Source organism: Pangasianodon hypophthalmus, chromosome 10, assembly GCF_027358585.1.
Source record: "Pangasianodon hypophthalmus isolate fPanHyp1 chromosome 10, fPanHyp1.pri, whole genome shotgun sequence".
Taxonomy (NCBI): Eukaryota; Metazoa; Chordata; class Actinopteri; order Siluriformes; family Pangasiidae; genus Pangasianodon; species Pangasianodon hypophthalmus.
Window position 1 is genome coordinate 6,440,730 of NC_069719.1, and position 20,321 is coordinate 6,461,050.

At 38.2% G+C, this 20,321-nt stretch overlaps 1 protein-coding gene across 2 annotated transcripts; it reads right to left on the reverse strand.

Moving 5' to 3' along the window:
• Positions 1-509: 509 nt before the first annotated feature.
• On the reverse strand, positions 510-19,987 carry e2f2 (E2F transcription factor 2). Of its 2 annotated transcripts, none has more exons than XM_053237793.1 (7): positions 19,175-19,987; positions 7,036-7,138; positions 6,391-6,610; positions 4,986-5,149; positions 4,677-4,789; positions 4,144-4,336; positions 510-3,948 (listed from the first exon to the last, which is right to left on the reverse strand). In XM_053237793.1, exons 1-7 carry the CDS (start codon positions 19,439-19,441, stop codon positions 3,689-3,691), a joined length of 1,320 nt encoding a protein of 439 aa, XP_053093768.1. In that variant the 5' UTR covers positions 19,442-19,987; the 3' UTR covers positions 510-3,688. The 2 variants fall into 2 exon arrangements, with proteins under 2 accessions (XP_053093768.1, XP_053093770.1); XM_053237795.1 differs by having other exon boundaries at positions 4,144-4,333; positions 19,175-19,985.
• Between the last annotated feature and the right edge of the window lie 334 nt (positions 19,988-20,321).

Below are 20,321 nucleotides of genomic sequence, written 5' to 3' on the forward strand. Positions count from 1 at the left end.
CACAGCATTTTGCCAGCAATTCCATTTTATTCATTAAAGAACACTGTACTTTAAAAAATATATATTTGTTTACAGTTACATTTATTTTGTTGAACATCCAAGTTAGGTAGAATTTAGTTCTTATCACTTACATATATACATTATAGCATCTATAAACGGTCACTAGCTTCACTTTTTTCCTTCTTACTTGAAGTTAATAAAGAAACTAGAAAACGCAAAATCATCTGTCCTGAAGACTTTCCTGTGGTGGAAAAACTACCGACTGTTGGGTACAGAACTCTGACACTGGAGACTCCTTCCATAAATGTAAAATAAACATCTTACAGAAAATTTCACCATATCAATAATTAATATATGTATTAATATAATTTGAATTCCAGCTGGAACTACTGTCAGAACTGCTGTTTTAGAAAATTAATCAGCACTTTCCAACCATTTAGTTTCAATTAATCAAAAGCGCTGTGGTATAATGAGGAATAACCACTGAGAATGATCAAATGAAACAAACATTCATCATAACACCAGGGTTTTATTTATTAAAAAACACCACAAAACATTAAGTGCTCCCTGCTTTTTACAGATGCTTATTTACACATTACTCTAAAACAATTATTTCTGTAAAATACAATATAAATACAAAATCATTCTCTTCAACTGACAGCAAATATAATGTATATTACAAAGAACCCTATAAAATTCAACTAAACAATTTCTCTACTAAATGAAACTCGCTACCTAATACCTCATCATGCAAACACACACACACACACACACACACACAAAGACATGCTCAAAAGCACACAATTTTCAAGTTTGTTAGGACAGGACGTTAGTCCCACATGTGGGACGAGTAAACGAGAAACCCTGGGGAAAAAACAGCTAAACATTCATACATAGGCAAGTCTTAGGTTCAGTTTTAAAACTGGAGAATCAATAATGTTCACGAAATTCAGTTTTGTAATATAAATTATGGAAATATTAATCACCACAACAGATAAAATCCAGTCTTAGGTTGAATTTTTAAATAAAGCTTAAGATCACACCCATGTCAGCATTTATGTATCAAGCTAAAACTTTTTGATGCACAATTTCAGACTTCTTTAAATGAGTCACAGAATGTTTCAGCCTGTCTCCTTTTAAAAACAGTGTTAAACACACGGCAAGAGACGAGGCTGAATCACAAAGTGTTTAAAAATGAGCCATGACTTAGCTCATCTGCACACACTAGACTAGTTCTGGTTCTGCAGGTGTGGCAAGACATCAGTGTCACAGAAATAAGACACAAAATCATCTTTGTTGTTCTTGCAGTAAAGCAGTATGTAATTAATTTCCAAACAGATTCTTTTAAAGGAATAATTCAGAGAAAAATCAAACTAGCATTAAATGTAGATCAGCCAAAATGTGTAATTTTGCACTGAAGTTTTGACCTTATTGGTCACAACCAATTTAAACTGCATGCCAAAATCATCACACACTCAAATTATACTGTAAAATAAGTGTTATAGTGAGAAATAAAATAAGGAGACATTATAAAGTAATATGATCAATACATACTATTTAAGTGCATGTTAAAAATCAATCATCACTTCATAAATTAAAAAAACATAAATATCAATTAGACAAATGTTTTATCATAGATATCCCACTTCATTGATCAATTTATAAATTTAAAAATGTATTTCTGTTATTTCATATTTTATTTCATTATGCACAATTTGCTTATAGTCATCCCTAACAATGTCACTCGAAGCATGTGTGATGATTTAGGCCTGAAACTTAGTCTCGGCTGATTGACTGCATTTATAATAAGTAGTAAATTGGTGTCTTTTTTTCTTTCACAAGCCATTATAAACAGAACAGTCTGATTTCTCGTTTGATCCAGAATTATGGATTGATGAACATTTGTGTATAAAAATAATAATAGAAAACGATCAGAAATTATAGAACAAATACAAAAGGATCACGTCGATGAACTCTTAGCTGCCAAAACGTTGTATATCCTTTGTGTTTAAATGGTAACACACTCACGTTACCTTGTTTCAAGGTCAAACCTGAGAGGTAGCAAGAATAGCGCTGGAGAGCTAGCCTGGATTATTCTGGATTACATAGCTCTGGGTTTAGGCTAGATCTGGACTTCACAGGCACGATTGTGAGATTTCATGTCTCACTACGGTTTTTCATTTTTTTTTTCAGAGGTGAAATACTGGCTTCAGTGGCGGTTTTATATATATACACACACACATACACATACAAGTTGTCATATGTATGTATGTATGTATGTATATCTGTGTATATGTATATATATATATATATATATATATATATATATATATATATATGTATATATATACAGATATACATACAAACATACATTTATATACCCAGAAAATAGGGTGCTGGTACCCTAAGTACCAATCCTTGTCACTGGGGTGGTACCCTCAACCTTTTATACCTTTAGTACATATCTTTTGCTGCATACAGTATACAGTTAAAGTATTGTGTACAGTAAGTACTGTCCAAATATATGCTTTAAATCTTTTTTTTACGTCACTATATCCAGCTTTCCATGTGAAAAGTATGTATTAAAGGTCCAAAAGATAAGAGTACCACCCCAGTGACAAGAAAATTTATAGTTTAGGACCCTTTTTTTCTGAGAACATGCTGTATATAAGAAGCACCAACACGAAATATGTGAACGACGGAGTGATACTGGCCTACTCCTGCCCTCTAGTGGCAAAATAATAATAATAATAAAATAAAAATAAAAATAAACAATTCAGTACAAATGCTTAGCTTTGGACATCATAAAACATCAAACAATTCCTGAGTTTTAGTTTAAAATTGAAATCAATGAAAACAATGCATCTTCAGCTCATCTACAGGAAACACTGTAAAAAAAAAAGTTGTACTAACTAAAATTTCCTACAGTGTCTTTTTGGCTAAATTACGTTACAAGGTACAAAAATATCTTTGCTTTATAAGAAAATATCTATTACAACGAGCTAACTAATTAGCTAGCTAAGTAACTATAGCTATAGCAAATCAGTGATGGCTTTCTAGTGTAATTAAACCTATTCCTCAGATTAGGTTTGTCGTTTCCCAATCCTGAGTCTTATTCCACTTCCACCACACATTTTAGTGTTTTTCCTGCTCTAACACACCAAATATGTGCATTTACAGGCACTTTATGGGGTTAAACTGGGTGTTTTAGAGAAAACACAACAAAATGTGAAGAAGGAGGATTGGGAAGCATGGTGTAATTTCATTAAAATATTAAGATTTTGTCATAAAAGCCTACAGATGATGATATCCCTTTGCCCATCTGAAACATTGTACATTATTCTAATCGAGAGCGGGTGAAAGACGGGGTTGGATAGCTCGTCTAGGGGGCGTATCAGCACGAGCATGGAGTTATTACTCAGTTTCTGAGATCCTTGGCGTTCCCCAAATGAACCGTGTTCAAGCTTTAGATCTGAATTAAACCCTGATATCACTATTTCTAAAAAAACAAAGCTCATAAGGTGATACATTTTGGGTAAAATGGCTCATGACTCATTTCCTTTCCTTGGTTTGTCACATTTGGAAAAAATTTGTCCATATTTAAAATAAAAATGAGGACTGTCCCATCATACGCACAGCTAAAAACTTCTGCTTCACACGAGGACTGTACCGTTTCACACACAGGGCCTCAGCTCTGCAGTAGATCCCCCAGATCGTAGTTATCGAAAAAGTCCGAAACCCCCTCTCCGTCTTCCAGCCCCCAGAGGTAGTCATCATGGTCGAGAGGGGGCGAGAAACTGACGAATGAGGGGTCAGAGGTCAAACCTGTGCCCGGGAGCTGATCTTCAGTGATCTGCAGCAGGCTTGGAGGAAGCCCCAGAATGCCCTCTACGTCCATTAGAGCGGAGCTGCTACTGTTACTGAGGCCCTGGGGTTTAGATGGTGTAGCTGTGGAGGAGAAAAAAAACAGACGTTTGTTTAAAGTATTTCAACAAGTCATGTCATCAGTTCTCTAATCAGGCCAGAGAGGGTCTTCATCTGGACCACGGTCTGCCAGTGTTCAGTGTTCACTGTTCACTGTATTATTATTATTATTATTATTATTATTATTATTATTATTGAGGAAAACAGCCAGCGTCTTACCTTCTAGGCCATGCTGCTGTTTAGGCGTGCTTGGATGAGACAGCGCGTTGGAGTGAGTCGTGTGTGTGATACCATATGAGTGGTCCTTCATGGCACCCTTTACAGGGCTTTCATCCTCTAGCACCTCCTCTGGACACAGATACACCTCGATAGCACCGTTTTTACTCTTCAAGTAGATCTGCATAGACCCCTGCTGATGCCAACAAAGAAAAATATAAAAAAGATTGAGTGTATAATATTAAATATGCAGAATTGAGTTTGTTGCATTCGAACATGGCACTCTAAATGATCTAAATAATTTTATATACACATGATGAATATAGTTGCATAGCTCAAATAAATCCCACAATGTTTTTTGATGGAGTTTCTTTCTACTCTGCTGCTGTGGGAGGAAGGATTGTAATCAGCTTAGCACTAAGACCCTTGAAGAAGAAAGACAGGGATCGGCTCTAATCTGGGTTCCTGGAGGATGAGAGAAGATGATTGGTTGAAGACCTGTAGGAAGGGGTAAAAGATGAAGGTCTGACACTCACCTCAGATACCTCTGGCACCTCCAGCTTGGTCTCGGAAGGAGCTTTGACTGCAATCACCGTCTGCTTCTGCAGACTCGATATGGACCGAATGTCCTGATATGTCACATATCCAAATGTGGGCTCGAGTTAAGGACTAATGGCTGCATGGCATATACGTTTATCTAATTAAAATAAAACTCATGATCCTGGCTGACTCAGCTCCAAATTTAAATGTGTTCAAATACTCACTCACTCACTCACTCACTCACATACCTACAAAAGGGCATCTGCATATCATATTTAAACACACATGCATGGGGCTGAAAGGATATCGTTGGTTGTCTTTGTTTTCAGTGAGCTCTCGCAGCTGATTGGTGCTGGACTGGATGAGGTCATCCAGAGCGTTCTCCTTCCTGTCCAACTCAGCGAGTTCTCTCTGCAGAGCATTCGTCCTCTCCGAAGCACTCGCTGAGCCTTCAAACACTCCAGTCACCCTAAAACACACATCCAGAAACAAAAGCATTAAACATAAAACCAGAGCAGGATTAAATATGGTAGCTGTTCTACAAAACACTGCCAAACCTTGTTTAACACATCTGCTAATAAAGTTAAGCAAAGTCTATGTATAGGTGAAGCTTGAATCCTCAAAGAAAACACTGTGATCTTTCCAATAAGACAAGTAACAAGCATAAAACACACCAACATGCAACAACATCAGCATATAATGTTGCATTTCTGAAGGGCGAATGATAAATTCAATTTTATTTGTATAGTGCTATTAGCAATAGATATTTTCACAAAGCAGTTTTACAAAATCGGGTTTTTTAGATCCTTAATGAACAAGAGATGACATTAACAAGGAAAAACGACCTCAAGAGAAACTTACTAAAAAGGGAATCCATCCTCTTCTGGGTGACACCAGATTGTGGGATTATAAATCATTATAGTGGGCAAACAGTCAAACAAAGGTAAACAATACTAAATGGGTTGTAAAGATGCAGAACTTTCAGTATGATCCTATTGTAAATAAGAGTCCTGGGATGAGCACAGGACAGTCAAGAGGTGTGTTTCGTTAATGGGAGCAGGTGGTAGGTGGTGGTCAGATATGAACCCAGCGTGACAAAGAAAGGCGCATTCATTGATCTTCAGTAAATGCTTTCTCCTGGTCAGGATCTCTTTGGATTAATTTGTAAGCCAAAATTACTAATTTGAGAAATATAATTTATTAAGCTCTTTAGAAAATATCGCAGACTGGTACAAACAAAATAATAACTGTGGGAGTGGGCGGGATTGGTCATACTTCCTTTGGTAATGGATAGGATTGGTCATAATTCCTTTGAGAATGAATAGAATTGGCCATAATTTCTTTGGCAGTGGGTGGGATTGGTCATAATTCTTTTGGGAATGAACAAGATTGGTCATAATCTCTTTGGCAGTGGGTGGAAGTGGGTGGAAAAAAGTCCCGTGCACACCTCTAGGACAGTCTTTAAGATCTAAGAGATAATCAAGTGCAGAATGACGTCCTAAATGACATACTATGTTTAACAAAGTATTAAATTATGTGATTAGGGAAACTGTTCTAAATATAATATGCTGCTTATTCACTGTCCCATTGTCTCATGTTATGTTTTAAGTGATCTTTGTAATCACTCTCCACATCCCTGATGTTTTATTGACACTGTCGTATATGGACATTCGTTGTTTTTTTAGTGTGATGTGGGTTGAACACACTTACAGCCACTGAATGTGGTTTTTGGATTTCTTGCGGATGAGCTGAACTCCCTCCAGCACGTTGGTGATGTCGTAGATCCTCCTCTTCTGCACCTCCAGCACTTCAGTGGCCCAGTTCAGGTCCAGAACGCCGTCTGCTGACTCGCTCAGCAGCCCCACAAACTTCTTGGTGAGCAGGCCGAGGGAGGTGTCGTATCGTGTTCGCTCGCCTGGAGACTTCGGTGCTGTGTGATAAAGAGGAGAAGAATCATTTATTTATATAGCTTTATCTAGGCCAGGGGTACGATGGATCATGGTGAGGACAGGATGAACAGATGAAAATGCTCTTTGGACCCAATGAGAAAGTTCATACTAAGCCTGAAAGTCTAGTGAATTAAACCATATTAAAAGATTTTTTATCACATGTATAATCATGCAAGGATCTGAAATAGCTGCTTTTTGCATCATGCTTTACCGATACAGGTATAATGTAACAGAACATGCTCACTGAAATGTGATAGACATTTAAGATACTTCAAAAATAATGAGACAGCACTGGTTGTTGTTTACAGCCTGCCAATCATTTGACTTTACCATTACTTGATAGCACGATACGCTGTATATCATTCATATCACCAGTTATTTAGAGCACAATCTCTCTCTCACTCACTCCTTGGGCTGGAGAGTCTTGCCGAGGGCGTGTTCCCCTTTCCTTTGGGTGTGCGGAAATCTGGGTGGTAGAGCGGATCCTCCAAATCCAACCGTCTCTTTGCCTGGGAGAGAGTAAGAAAAAAAAACCATTGATATAGTGAAGCTTTTTGGAAGGGGAAGTTTATTTAAAATTTATGGAGTGTCCAGTTTCAGTGCTTTGTCTTAGTCTTGGACAAGATTTTGCTTCAGGACAGAGGACTTTCCAAGCTCTCGGTAACATGACAAGCTGCATTTTTTTGGCTTATTAATGTCAAGAGAGAGAGAAAAAACAAGAGGCTGGTGAGGGAACACCTGTTTATATCTGTTTTAATGAAAGTGATAACAGAAACTAACTTGCTTCACAAATATAAATAGATAAAAAGTACAAAATGTCATTCTTTGATAATCAAAATTGCAATTGTTAGCAACTTGCAGTGGTATAAGAGGAATAAAATACTACAGATTGCATTTAGGCCACCGGTTTGGACAGGTTTTTTAAAAGCATGCTATAATTGCTAATACAGTTCCAGTTAGATAGTGTATTGCTGGGGGTTCATGGTTCACTTGAACAAAAGTGTAGGCTCAAGTGCTCACTATTCATCTGTCGCACCACCCAGCATTTTCTCAAAGGCTTCAATACGACCACTTAACAACCTCGCACTTTAACTTTAAGTGGCAGGAAGACTCTCTGACAAATCTCCTCCGCCTCCGGCTCACTTTAACACTTCAGCATGATCAACATTAGGACTGAACTGAACACGGCTACAGATTAACATATTTATTCATTTCAGTGACAGGCATTTCAAAGCAAGTTAAATACACTGCCATTTAAACACCTGAGCGTAAGATACAAGACTACTTAAAAAGCCAATAAACATTAAAAAGCCAAAAAACATTAATTAGATAATACAGGATTAGCAAGAAATACACGATTAGCATGGCACAGCTTGCTAGGTGGTGGAAATTGTGACAACGTGGAGGATTATGAGTCATTTGCATGTGTTTTTATTACGTATGTGTATATCTAGTTCGTTGTTGTTCTGTTCATTATTGCACTGTGGGACGAGGCACTAAAGAAAAACATTTCACTACATTACATCACATGTATGTAATATGTATGTGACAAATAAAGAGCCTTGAATCTTGAACCTTGAACCTTGCAGCAACCTCTGGAAAAATGTGAATGTGAGTTTGCTTGTGATTTTAGCATCCATTTCTAGAATAAAAGTGTTTAAACTTGAGATACAGGGACTTTGGATATGGAGAAGATGCCATGCCAGATAAAAAAGCAGTCACATTGGGGGAAATGTGAAATACAATATACAGACTGTACTACTTTTCTTTCAGTTGTGACTTCAGGACAATGTACTGCCCAAAAAAGCAAAACCTTCATTGCGTTGCTCTTACATCAGTAGGGGATTGCAAGAATTAATTAGGGGAATTTAAGAATTAAACACTGACTGCGTGTCAGCGGTGAAAGTAATTCCCCTTTGCATTGCATTTCATCACTGTGTTGCAGTCATGCCAGAACGAAATGCAATCACTGCCCAATCACAGCCCAAAGCCCTGTTCAGGAGTTGTTATTAAATTTCTGAGATTTACCTTGAGCAAGCATATAAAACTACATAACAAACCAACCAAAAAAAAAAAAAAGACACCAATCAGACCAATCTTTTCCCAATACTGCTGCACTGATATATGAAATAGGATGTATTTTTGATCCAATGATTTATTTTCTGTATCTGTAGTAAACTGGTACGAGGCTCACTCATGTACATAATTAACTAAAAAATAATAAAGCAAAACAGGGCATGAGGACAGTAACAGCTTTAAAACTGATTTTATAATTATTAAAGTAAAAAAAAAAAAAACAGGATGCAAAGTAAAGGACAAGACACTAATGGACTGACAAGTACTTTATTTTGTCTTTTGTATTTGGAGAAAGTAAAAACTTTCACAAAAGAGAATTTATGAGTTTAACACTGAACATTACTTGCTAATTTGCTTGGAAATAACTGGCAGCCAACACCATTGTTTTATGAGTTTGATGTAGAGAATCTAATGTAACCACAAAATAGGATGCAAATTATGTACCAAGATTTCAATGTGCATTGTGTGTGTGTGTGTGTGTGTGTGTGTGTGTGTGTGTGTGTGGGCGCTGAATCCTATGTGCATTTGCATAAGAACGTCACTGTCTCTGAATTTGTGACTCCATTTGCATGTGTCTAAGAGTGATGAGTGTGTGTGTGTGTGTGTGTGTGTCAGTCAGAAGAAGAAGCCTGGTATTGTCACTAAGCTGAACGAGCTTTCCACCTGTCACTAACATCTGGACCAAAGAACAGGTGGAAGAGGGAAAGGCCAAGTTTCTGTAGTTCGATCCTATTTTCTTTTTCTCTTTCCCTTCTCTAGAAGAACAGATGTGCAGCAGCCGGTTTCTTAATGACACCGTAATCTAGACATCTCACTCATGTAATTAGATTTGAGAGAAGTAGGCAGTGCTCTAACTCAGATTTGTCCAGGTTCTTGAATGGTAGTGCAGCAGGAGTGTGTGTGTGTGTGTGTGCGTGTGTGAAAGGTTTCTGACTGAGTAATACTGATTTGGAGAAAGCAGAAGTGAAAATATTTGATAAAAGAACCAGGAACTAAATGTAGTATGTTACATCTCTGTGACTACATCTCTAAGACTTTGTTTAGACGAACAGTTTGGATATGATTTTTTTGGATTTATCTGATCTGAGCGAGACTTTACGTCACATTTCTAGGGTTTCAATGCCTATTAGATTGAATTTACCAATTAAATTCAAGTGTTTCCAGATTATATTCCCACGCTCAATGTTCCTGAGATAAGCTCTGGATCCACCATAACCTTGAGCAAGATAAATCTTTTACTAACTGGAATTGCCTAACCATTCATCAAATTCTGTAATGTCATGATGCTATTATTTTTATTTGAAATCATTCACACAAAGTTATTCTCGCACAAACTAAGGTGGTTGTAGTGGTTCCAGGACCCTTACAATCCATCCTCATATACTCAACACACTGGGTGTATCGCAATCCAGGAGAACACCAGTACTACACAACACATCCCCTTCTCAAATCTGCTAATACAACTTAAAAACAAAATAACCCAGTTATCCCTTTGAGAACCTGGTGGCAAAAAAATGCATCACACTGAGGTAGGTAGAGGTTCTTATAGACCCCATAGGGTAAAGGCTAAAGTTTTAGGTCATACCAGCGCACACACACGTGCTCACACAGACACACACACACACACACATGGGCAACTGAGAGGAAATGTCAGATCCTTTCCTCATACCTAAACTGCAGTGATGAGTAAGCACTCTTTCTCTGCAGTGTAACCAAATGCAACCAAAAGTCACCATCGAGAAAAAAAACTGAAACTCTTTAAAACACATTTGCATGTTTCTGAAGAGCCGTACCACAAGAAGGAAACTCAATTTTATATCGCAAAGGAAGGGTACATCGGCCAAGCCTACATGCTTGTTAGACCTGAAGCACAGTTTAACATTGATGTTGCTCTTTGAAACAGACATTTAAGCCTTCAGTGCCTCACATTTGCTTTTATACAATAGCACTGTTGAATTCTTGATTCTGATTGGTCAGAAGGTATTGATTAATTTTCTATAACAGCAGCTCTGACAGTAGTTCCAGCTGCAAGAAAAATGACAAATTTATATTAATGTCATTGTTATAATATGTTATTAATTCCACAGTAACAACTTTCACAGAGTCTTATAATCGTTGATGTGGTGAGGTGTTCTGTAAGGAGATGTTTATTTAATGTTTCTGAAAGGAGTCTCCAGTCTCAATAGGTTTTCCTCCCTGGGAAAGTCTTTTTGGATGTTTTTGGTTCCACAGTAACATGACAAACTGCATTTTTTTAACCTTAAGAAAGAGTGAGGCTGGTGAAGAAATGACTGTTTACAGCTGCTATAGCATAAATGATAAACTTGCTTTCTCAGAAATTCCACAACATTAAAGTAACAAAAAGTATGTTGTGTCATACAAAAAGTATGTTGTGCTTTTTTAAGAAAAATTATTAGCTTTGCTATGGTATGAGAGGAATAAAACACTTCAGTGAGTGCTATTACTGGAAATGAATCAATCTCAGGGCAATAATAGCAACTTCACTTCGCAACAGGCCCTGTCGTCTTTTATCCCTAATATATAATTTACCTCAATGTTCAGAAAGCAGTGTTGTTTTCATCACAGTTACATCACAGTTGTCTATTAAAGCTTTTCCTCTTACAAACCAAAACTATTTGCACTCTTGTCAAGTACCTGTGACCATTTTCCCAACACTTAATGATACATGTGAAAGGAGGAGTTCTCTGGAGGTTGTGAGGTGACTAGTGATGGCCAGGAGTAGTAAAATACTACTTGAAATTTCCAAATTGATTTCTCTGATGCAAAATTTAATAGACATACATATAACTTTAACTTCATATTAATATTTCATGGCATTGTTACTTGTCTAACTATTGAGCACGAGAACAAGTGATTGTGTTGGACTGCCATAACATCACAGATTGACCCAAACAAGGGTGCCAATAATTTAACCGTGGTAAAACATAGAGAGGCTGTTGAGTACAGTTGCATTTTTCTGTGGCTGAATCTCAAATGGTGTGCACCATAGGTAATGCACCATTAGGTTATACCCTAAAGGCTACTTGGAATTCAGCTTGGACATGGCAGGTTTTACACTGATCATGTGAAATGGAGTTAAATATCAGAGGAAACTCGACAGATAAATACAAGCAAAATAAAACAAAAAATTATATGATACAATTGTGATGCCTCCTAAAGCCAACAAAAACCCCGGCAGACAGTCACTAAACTATTAACATTAATCACTACACTAACAATTATGTATGGCCAATCAACAGTCTGCACTATTTAGAGCTCCGCCCACTTGCCCCTGTTCAGCTCACATAATAACCAAAGTCAGCATGGATTCCGTAGTACGAAACAGGAAGTAACCACAAAATACAGGACCACAGATTTGCTATTGTTTCCATTGTTCGGTGTAAAATTGTTCGCTTTGTTATGTTTCAGAATGCCAGTGAGAATTCCCACACATTCCAAAATCCTCCAAAGGGTTAACAATATGTTTCCAAAACTGTACATGTTGTGGTTGTTCTGCAACTTCCTATGGGTTTAAATCCTCACCTTTTACACACATTCTTCAAATTGGGTCCACACCCATACAGGACATGGCACAACAGTCAACCCTCCCCCCCTTCCTCCTCTACTGATCTGTAGTGCAACGAAAATGAAAAGCCTCGCCTGATAACTGAAAGCGAAAATCAGAACACACTGGACCAAAAAAAAAAAAAACCCCAAATGATGCACTTTAAATTACAGTATTTGCATCTTGGTACATTTCCAGAAATGATTTATTAAATGATATTGTTAAATGATTTATTTAATTGTTTTTTTTTTTGTGCCTCTGAGTCTGGCGCAATGGGCACTGTGTAAGATAATGATTTGTACACGACTTTGACTTTACTTTGACTTGATTCCACACTCACATGGCAGTTTTACAAAACTGAATTATGTGAGCATTTATAATTCACTTAAGAATAGGAAATAATCAAAAGATACAAATTTAAAGTAAAGCTAAATTTTAAAAATATAGACAAATCAAACCATAACGAAAAAGAGATAAAGTAAAATAGTCTGTAATTCTGTATTTAAAATTCTCATTATGGCTAAGAAGGTATGATATGATTTTCTGTATCTCTATCTAGTTCTTCATACAAGCAGATAAATTAGAACTGCAAAAATGGTTTAAAAAAAATTGTATCATAGATATTTGTCACCCTAAATATTCTTTGCTTAAAGAATAGCATGTCCACCCTGTTTATTTCACGTCTGTGTTGAGACAGACTTTATTGCATGTGACTGGAAAAATCAGCTGTAACTAGAATTAATCATGTGGCATCATGTCTACACTTGTACCCTTTTTCATGTACACACTAGTCTCTGCCTCAGACGCTCTAGCCACGGGTCACAAGTGGTGTTCTGTACACTTTTCTGGCCACAAGCTTCAGGATATTGAAGGCTGGAATCTGACTGGCTCTCTGCATTTGTGTGCTGGTTTCCAGCAGGAAAGCAAACTTTTGAACAGAATGATACAATGAGCTTTATCAGTGGACTCAAAAAAAAAAAAAAAAGAATCATGGAATCTGATTTTTAAAGGTTATTAAAGAGTTTTGTATGATGTAGTTAGTGGGGAGTAAATGAGATGATCTCATAGGCTACTGTGGTATAGGAAAAGATCTGTGGTTGGTGAACGCTAGCATGCTAGTCTGACTTACGAAACTACATATTGTACATTCAGACCTATGCAGAGTAAACTTTATGAGTCTTATTGTGTATAATTTCACCATATTTTAATGTTCACTGTACATTTTTGTAGTCTTGGGTTGTAAATTAAGACAAGATCAAACCTTATTCAGAATATTTTAGTGAGTGCATCAATAGATTTGATTTATCTTAGCAGCACAAACATGAAATCTATTAACAGTACAACTTGTATTGCAAATTTAAATTTGTCCCCACACCCTGAGATGTGGTATTTTGTAGTTATCTCACAAGCTTATCCTATGATGACATCTATGTTCAATGTATTTACTGCTAGTTTTCCAACGTAGCTACATTGTAGACTAAACCAGTCTGACAAAGCCTGGTCTGAGAACGCCTACACACACATAATGCATCTGCCACACCCTAGAGTAAACACACACACACACACACACAGACACTCATTCATATTGCAAAAGGTCACCCTGAATTGCTGACGATGCCATCAAAGGCTTCAGTGCAAAAGGGAAAGAAATGAGTGTGTGTGTATGTGTGTGAATGCGTTACAGAGACAGACAGGGTGATATACGGACAGAAGCAGAAGGAGAGAAAAAGGTGGAGTTCGGCTTTTCACTGTCTTTGATATGCAGCTCTTTGAGGTTAGCAGGCTGAAGGTGCTGGAGCTCAGTAATGGCTGAGTAATCGATAGGTAATAAAAGCTCTGCTTTGGGGGTAGACAGAGGACAACGTGTCTTCTCACACTTCTGAGACCTGAAGAGTTGGAGGTCACCATTATTGTGTATCTGTTTTTACTGGAAAGAGGTTGTAGATCCAATCTAAGCTCACATACACACAACTAAAATATGTATGAAGGACATACACAACCCTATAGATGTGTGCTGTTATCAACACAGGCAGTGTTTCTGTTGAAGGGAGAAGTGCTGAGGCAGACGCAGCACAATGAAACTCTACAAACACCAAAAGAATGAACTGTTAAAGCCTTTGACTGTCTGACACAAATGCTAGAAAGCACAGTTGTGAATACAAACCTCTTTAAAATGTGTCTGCATGATAGGCTAGTGTTCTAAATAAGACAATAACGTATCATTAAAAACCACCAACAGACACATTTCAGTGTTTAAAGGCATAGTCTGGTGAAACATCACATTTAAACATTCTTCCATTTCCTTTGAATGTAATCAGTCAGTAAAGAAAGAAAAAGAAATTTCATGTCTAATGTTTGCTTCTTTAGTTCTGTACTACAGCTACAAGACTAATGTAGCAAATATGAAATGGAAGTCTATCTCTTCGAAAATCTTTTCCTTGAATATATGCCCAAATCCCATATTTTTGCTTTGAATGACACAGTAAGCTACACAACCTTATATTTTAACAGACAACTTTCTAAAAGGAGCTGTAGAGTCCAGTCCTTATAATGAATTTTTGTGGAATGTGGAATTATATTATCATTTGCATAAGTTACAGCTTTCTGGTACAATTCCGGCCTTCAGGCTGGGAAGCGGACCCTATAGGGCAGAACAATGCTGCACTGAGGAATATGGATGGCCTCACCAAAAAAACACTACTACATACAGCTACACAGTGAAGTTTTGTTCATGTTTATAGAATATTTTAAGTCGTACTTTGTCCTAAACAACCCCAACAAGTGTGTGCTATCACTGAAGAACTGGAAGCCATTTTAAGGCATATATATAGTGAAAGCATTTTGAGTGTGATAAATAAGGAATAAACACTTGGGGGTTTTAGAGAAATAATCAACGATGAGGTGGTTTGATGCAGCCCATCGCCCTACCACCCTAGAGTTGATTATCTTATAATAAAAGCATATCCTGAAGTGTTTTATTCCACTTATACCACAACAATTTGCAAACGATTACTTATTTACATTTTATATTACATTTATTATATATTAATTATCATATTTCTTTATAAAAAAAACCAACAACAACAAAATGACACGTCCTACTTTTTTCAGTTCATAGTCACGTTTACGGGGGTGGAACATCTGAAAAACAAGTTAGTTCCTGTTAGCACTTACATTATAGCAGCTATAAATAGTTGTCCCCTCACCAGCCTCTCCTTTTTTCTCTCTCTTTACGTTAATAAGACAAAAAGAAAGAACCACAGCTGGTCATTTTACAGAGAAACTGTAACATGTCTGTCCAGTGGCTGAAAAGTTAAATTAACACCTTTATGCTGACACTGGAGACTCCTTCCATCCACCCATCCATCCATCCATTCTCTGTACCGCTTATCCTACACAGGGTTGCGGGGAGCCTGGAGCCAGGGGACTCAGGGCAGAATGCAGGGGACACCCTGGACAGGATGCCAACCCATCGCAGGGCACAATCTCACACACACACCACGGACAATTTGGAAATGCATATCTTTGGACTGGGGAGGAAACTGGAGTACCCGGAGTAAACCCCCGAAAGCACAGGAAGGGCGGAGGTGGGATTTGAACCCCCAACCCTGGAGGTGCAAAGCAAACCCTGGAGATGTGCCCTGGAGACTCCTTCCAAAAACACTAAATATGTCCCTAGAGAAAAGCTTTACAATATCAACAACCATACATGTTTTTCTTTAACATGTTTTTAATCCCTTTATTATTTATACTGGCTTAGAGTATGTGGAGTATCCACTGTAAAGTTTCTGTGAATTTGCTTTTACTATAGAAAAATAAGGGATTTAAATGAGTGCGTAAATATGAATTTGCCTTGCTGCCAGAACTGCTGTCTGAGCTGCTGTTATACAAAACTCCATCCAGCTATTCCTTTAACAAAGAACTGTAGAATTACTTACAATTCCTCTAACTCTAAACTAACAGCCGTTGAAAGTCTGACCCAACAGGTGCCAGACTGGGGGACAGACGTCTACGAGTGTGAGCATGTTTCAGCTCATGAGCAGTTTGCACACATGAGCCACTAGTGCCCTACTTATGACAAAGCAAGAGCTCAGCTTCCTCTGCAGTGTGGGAGCAAAAAACATAGTAGTACTGAGTCTGTCATGAGGAGACGCAAGTGGTCACAAATGAGTGAAAGTAACTGGTTAAACAAAGAAGAAAACACAGTAGGGCATTCTCTTATAGGAAAATAATTAATGACTGGGTGGTGTGTTGCAAAGTGGAATTACTGTCACCACCCTGATTACTGATTGTGATTAATTTCCTATAACAACATGTAAAGAAGTGTTTTATTCCTGTTTTAACACAGCAATTTGCCAATCCTTACAACTGTTATGCATTGAAGCATGACACACCATTTGTTTTATCCATTTATAGCTTCTTTAATGTTATGTAACATCCCTGAAACAAGTTAGTTCCTGTTATCACTTTTGTTGCAGCAGCTATTAACAGTCATTCCCTCACTAGCCTCTCCTGAAGCTAATAACACAAAAAAAGTGCAGCTTGTCATGTTACTGAGAATCTGCAATGTCCTCCATCCTGAAACCTGTCTAAGCATTTCACTCTGTTCGAATCGTGAAAGTGCTACCAGGATGACTCCGTCCCCAACCACACAGCACGAGGTCACATTGAATGGTTTGATGAGGATGAGAATGATGTAAATCATATGTTATGGCCTTCAAAATAACCAGATCTCAACCCAGTTAAACACCCGTGGGAGATTTTGGAGTGACGAGTGGCTCTCTCCACTACCATCATCAAAACACTAACTTAGGGAATATCTTTTGGAAGGGTTGTGTTTATCCCTCCAGTACTGTTCTAGAGACTTGTGTCAAGGTGCAGTAAAGCTGTTTTGGTGGCTCATGGTGACTTGAGAGCTCAATAAGTCAGTAGCACATGGATTAGGACATATATTGGGACAAATATTGTAGGCAGGTGCAAACAATAATGATTGCAGGAGCGAGTGGGATTGGTCAAACACTCTAAGGGAGCGGACATGATTGGTCAGAATTCCAGGCCGGATTAAAAAACCAGTCCTGCACACACCTCTAACATGGACTTGGGATTTAAATGCTCTGCTTAGCCATTTTGTTGTCAAAATATAGCTGTACATGCAGAAAAAGAAAAAATATTAAGCAAATAAAAATGGTGCAGTCTGTGTGATCTCAATAATGTTGTAGGCTTGCTCACAGCCAATCAGAGCCAATCAGTCTCTCTCGCTAATTCAACATGCTCAGTCGCCGCTAATAGCTGTGAATGATCGCCAACTAGTTCGGCACACGCAGCAAAAACTACAAGCGACAGCATGTCAGGACTTTGGTGTGTCCAGGACTTGTACACACAAATTAACTGCTTCCACTACAGCTCCAGTGACCTGCTCAACCTTTCCAACTGACACCAACAGGTTGAACCTGGCGGACAGGTGTTCAGTGTGAGGAGACTCTGTGAGGGAACAGGTGTAAGAACCACTACTGCTTCATGACTGAATTAAACATCAAAATAAGCAACGTTTAGGACGGTCTTTCTTCACCAATCCAAATCTGCAGTCTATTAATAGCATTTCTAACATGTAGCCAATGCAATAACACCAAATAGGGGAAATAATGCATGAGATCTGATAGCTGATGACATAAACACATGGTGTGCATCCCCCCACCAAGCTTACCGCTACAGTTAGACCCAGGGCGTATATACACCTAAACAGACTTCGCACCCCATCCCCCTGTTTCTTTCTCCCAGCTCCTGTAGGACTAATCGTAAATAAACCTCTTAACCCCCAACTCGTCAGACCTTTCATATTCTAATACACTCACACGCACTCCGGCAGGTTTCTTTCACTCTCTACAGGTTGCACTTTGCAGATCTGCAGCCTAAGATCAGCCAGCACAGATGGAGGTTAGGTAACAGCTAACCCTAGCTTTAAACCGAGTCCTGAAATGAACAGTAGCCCACTACTAGTAATCGACCTGGTGAATATAGACATGCAAATTAAGTGTTTGGAAATATGTACATGTGAGCTGTAAATATATTAACCAAAAATGAAATAAGATGAAAACATGGGTTATGATTTTAAAAAAAAATGCAAAATGCAAAAAAAAAACATGAGTCCAAAATGTATGTGTGTGTGATATGTCTCCTTGGCATATACTTACTCTATATCAACATATATAAAACACAAATACTAGGAAACAATATATATATATATATATATATATATATATATATATATATATATATATATATATATATATATACACATATATATATATATATATATATATATATATAGAGAGAGAGAGAGAGAGAGAGAGAGAGAGAGTGATTCTGTAATAAACTTTTAATAACTTAGGTATTGACAATATGGAAGGACGAGTTAATAATATTAGTATTAATGATACAAATATTAAATAGTATTAATTAATAAACACATTTAATATGAATGTACCTAATATCCATTATAACCAGATAATGTCTATAATAATCATATAATATCCATAATTAGATCAGATAATATCCATAATTAGATCAGATAATATCCATAATAATCAGATATCATCCATACTAATCAGACAATGTCCATATTGACCAAAGAAAGCAAATGCAGTGGTGAATATAGTGGAAATATCCTCTTTACATATTTATTTCATGTTTCTATATCGTCTCTATCGACACCTAGGTGAATATCTTCTTTCTTTTTTAATAATTTCAGGATGTGAATGTGTAATATGTGTGATATGTGTAATATGTGGAGCAGAAGTGCTGAGCAGTGTGCTGTAGAAGCCACTCGGCAGTGCAGCAGTGTGCTGATGTGCACGTAGCGCCAGTGTTTTGCGCTTTGCGGGTAGGAAATAAACGCGGGTCTTACCGGGAGTCGGGTAGAGGGCTGGCGGCCATGCTGAGCTCGTGCTCCGTGCGGGGTGGCGTACAGACAGTCTGCGGTTCTCCGCTCGCTCGCCGGGGTGTTTCCGAGCTGTGTGAAGTAGCCGAGCGGCACCGAGCTGATGGGCGGACTCCCGAGCCCCGAGCTCAGCACATCTGCCCTGACCGCGGAGAGAAGCTTCTTCTGCGGGCACGACAGCGCGACTGGAGCCCGAGCCGAGGCCGGAGACACGCGTCTGGGTGTCCGGATCATCTTCACACCGATCACCGACAAAACACACACACACACGCGCACACACACACACACACACACACAGCAAATTTCTGCAAGCGGAAAAACCCCCCAAGTGTGTGTGTGTGAGCTTCCGAGCTGCTTCTGTGCCACTGAGTCAATGATTCAGCACTTTATTTCGAGTTTTGTTTAAAGTGTTTTTTTTTTTTAAATAAAAAAAGAGCAGATCAGAATCGATAGGAATTTATAAATATGAAATCAGTATTTTCTCGAACAGTAAAAGTCTGGGAGTCCGGGGTCCTTTGTTCCAGCAGGCGAGCAGATGAAACTGAGATTCATTTAAAATGCACTTTAAATGTCCTTTAAACGCCCAGCTTCAGCTGATTTCCACTCACACGCGAATAAACCTTTAAACTGCAGCTCGTTTGCTTGTTTGTTTGTTTGTTTTCCTCGGATGTGGACTCGGTAGAGCTGAGCTCCGGACTCCAGCGGCGGCGGATCTGCTCCCTCTTTGACATCAAGCCGGAACGACGGAGCGCAGTTTTAGCGCCAAATTACGTCCCGCGAAATTCGGATCTCCCGCGGTTTGACGCGCGCTCTGATTGGTCGACGGCACGCAGCGGCCCGCGAGACTCCGCATAAATTTGCATAAAGCAGTTGGAGGACGGCGCGACCCCCGGCCTTAAAGGGCCAGCGCGCTTTTTCTCTCTTTTATCTCCCAGGAACAAAGAACATCTTTAACAAAGAGTTTTTATATAATTAAAAAAAATAAAATAAAATAAAGTACAGAAATTGTATTTAAGATGGAAATATTTCCTAAAACTCTGGACTAAAGCCTAGGAATTCTTTACCAACTATTTTAATGTCTGTCATAAATATGAAATAGTCTTCAGTTTTTTTT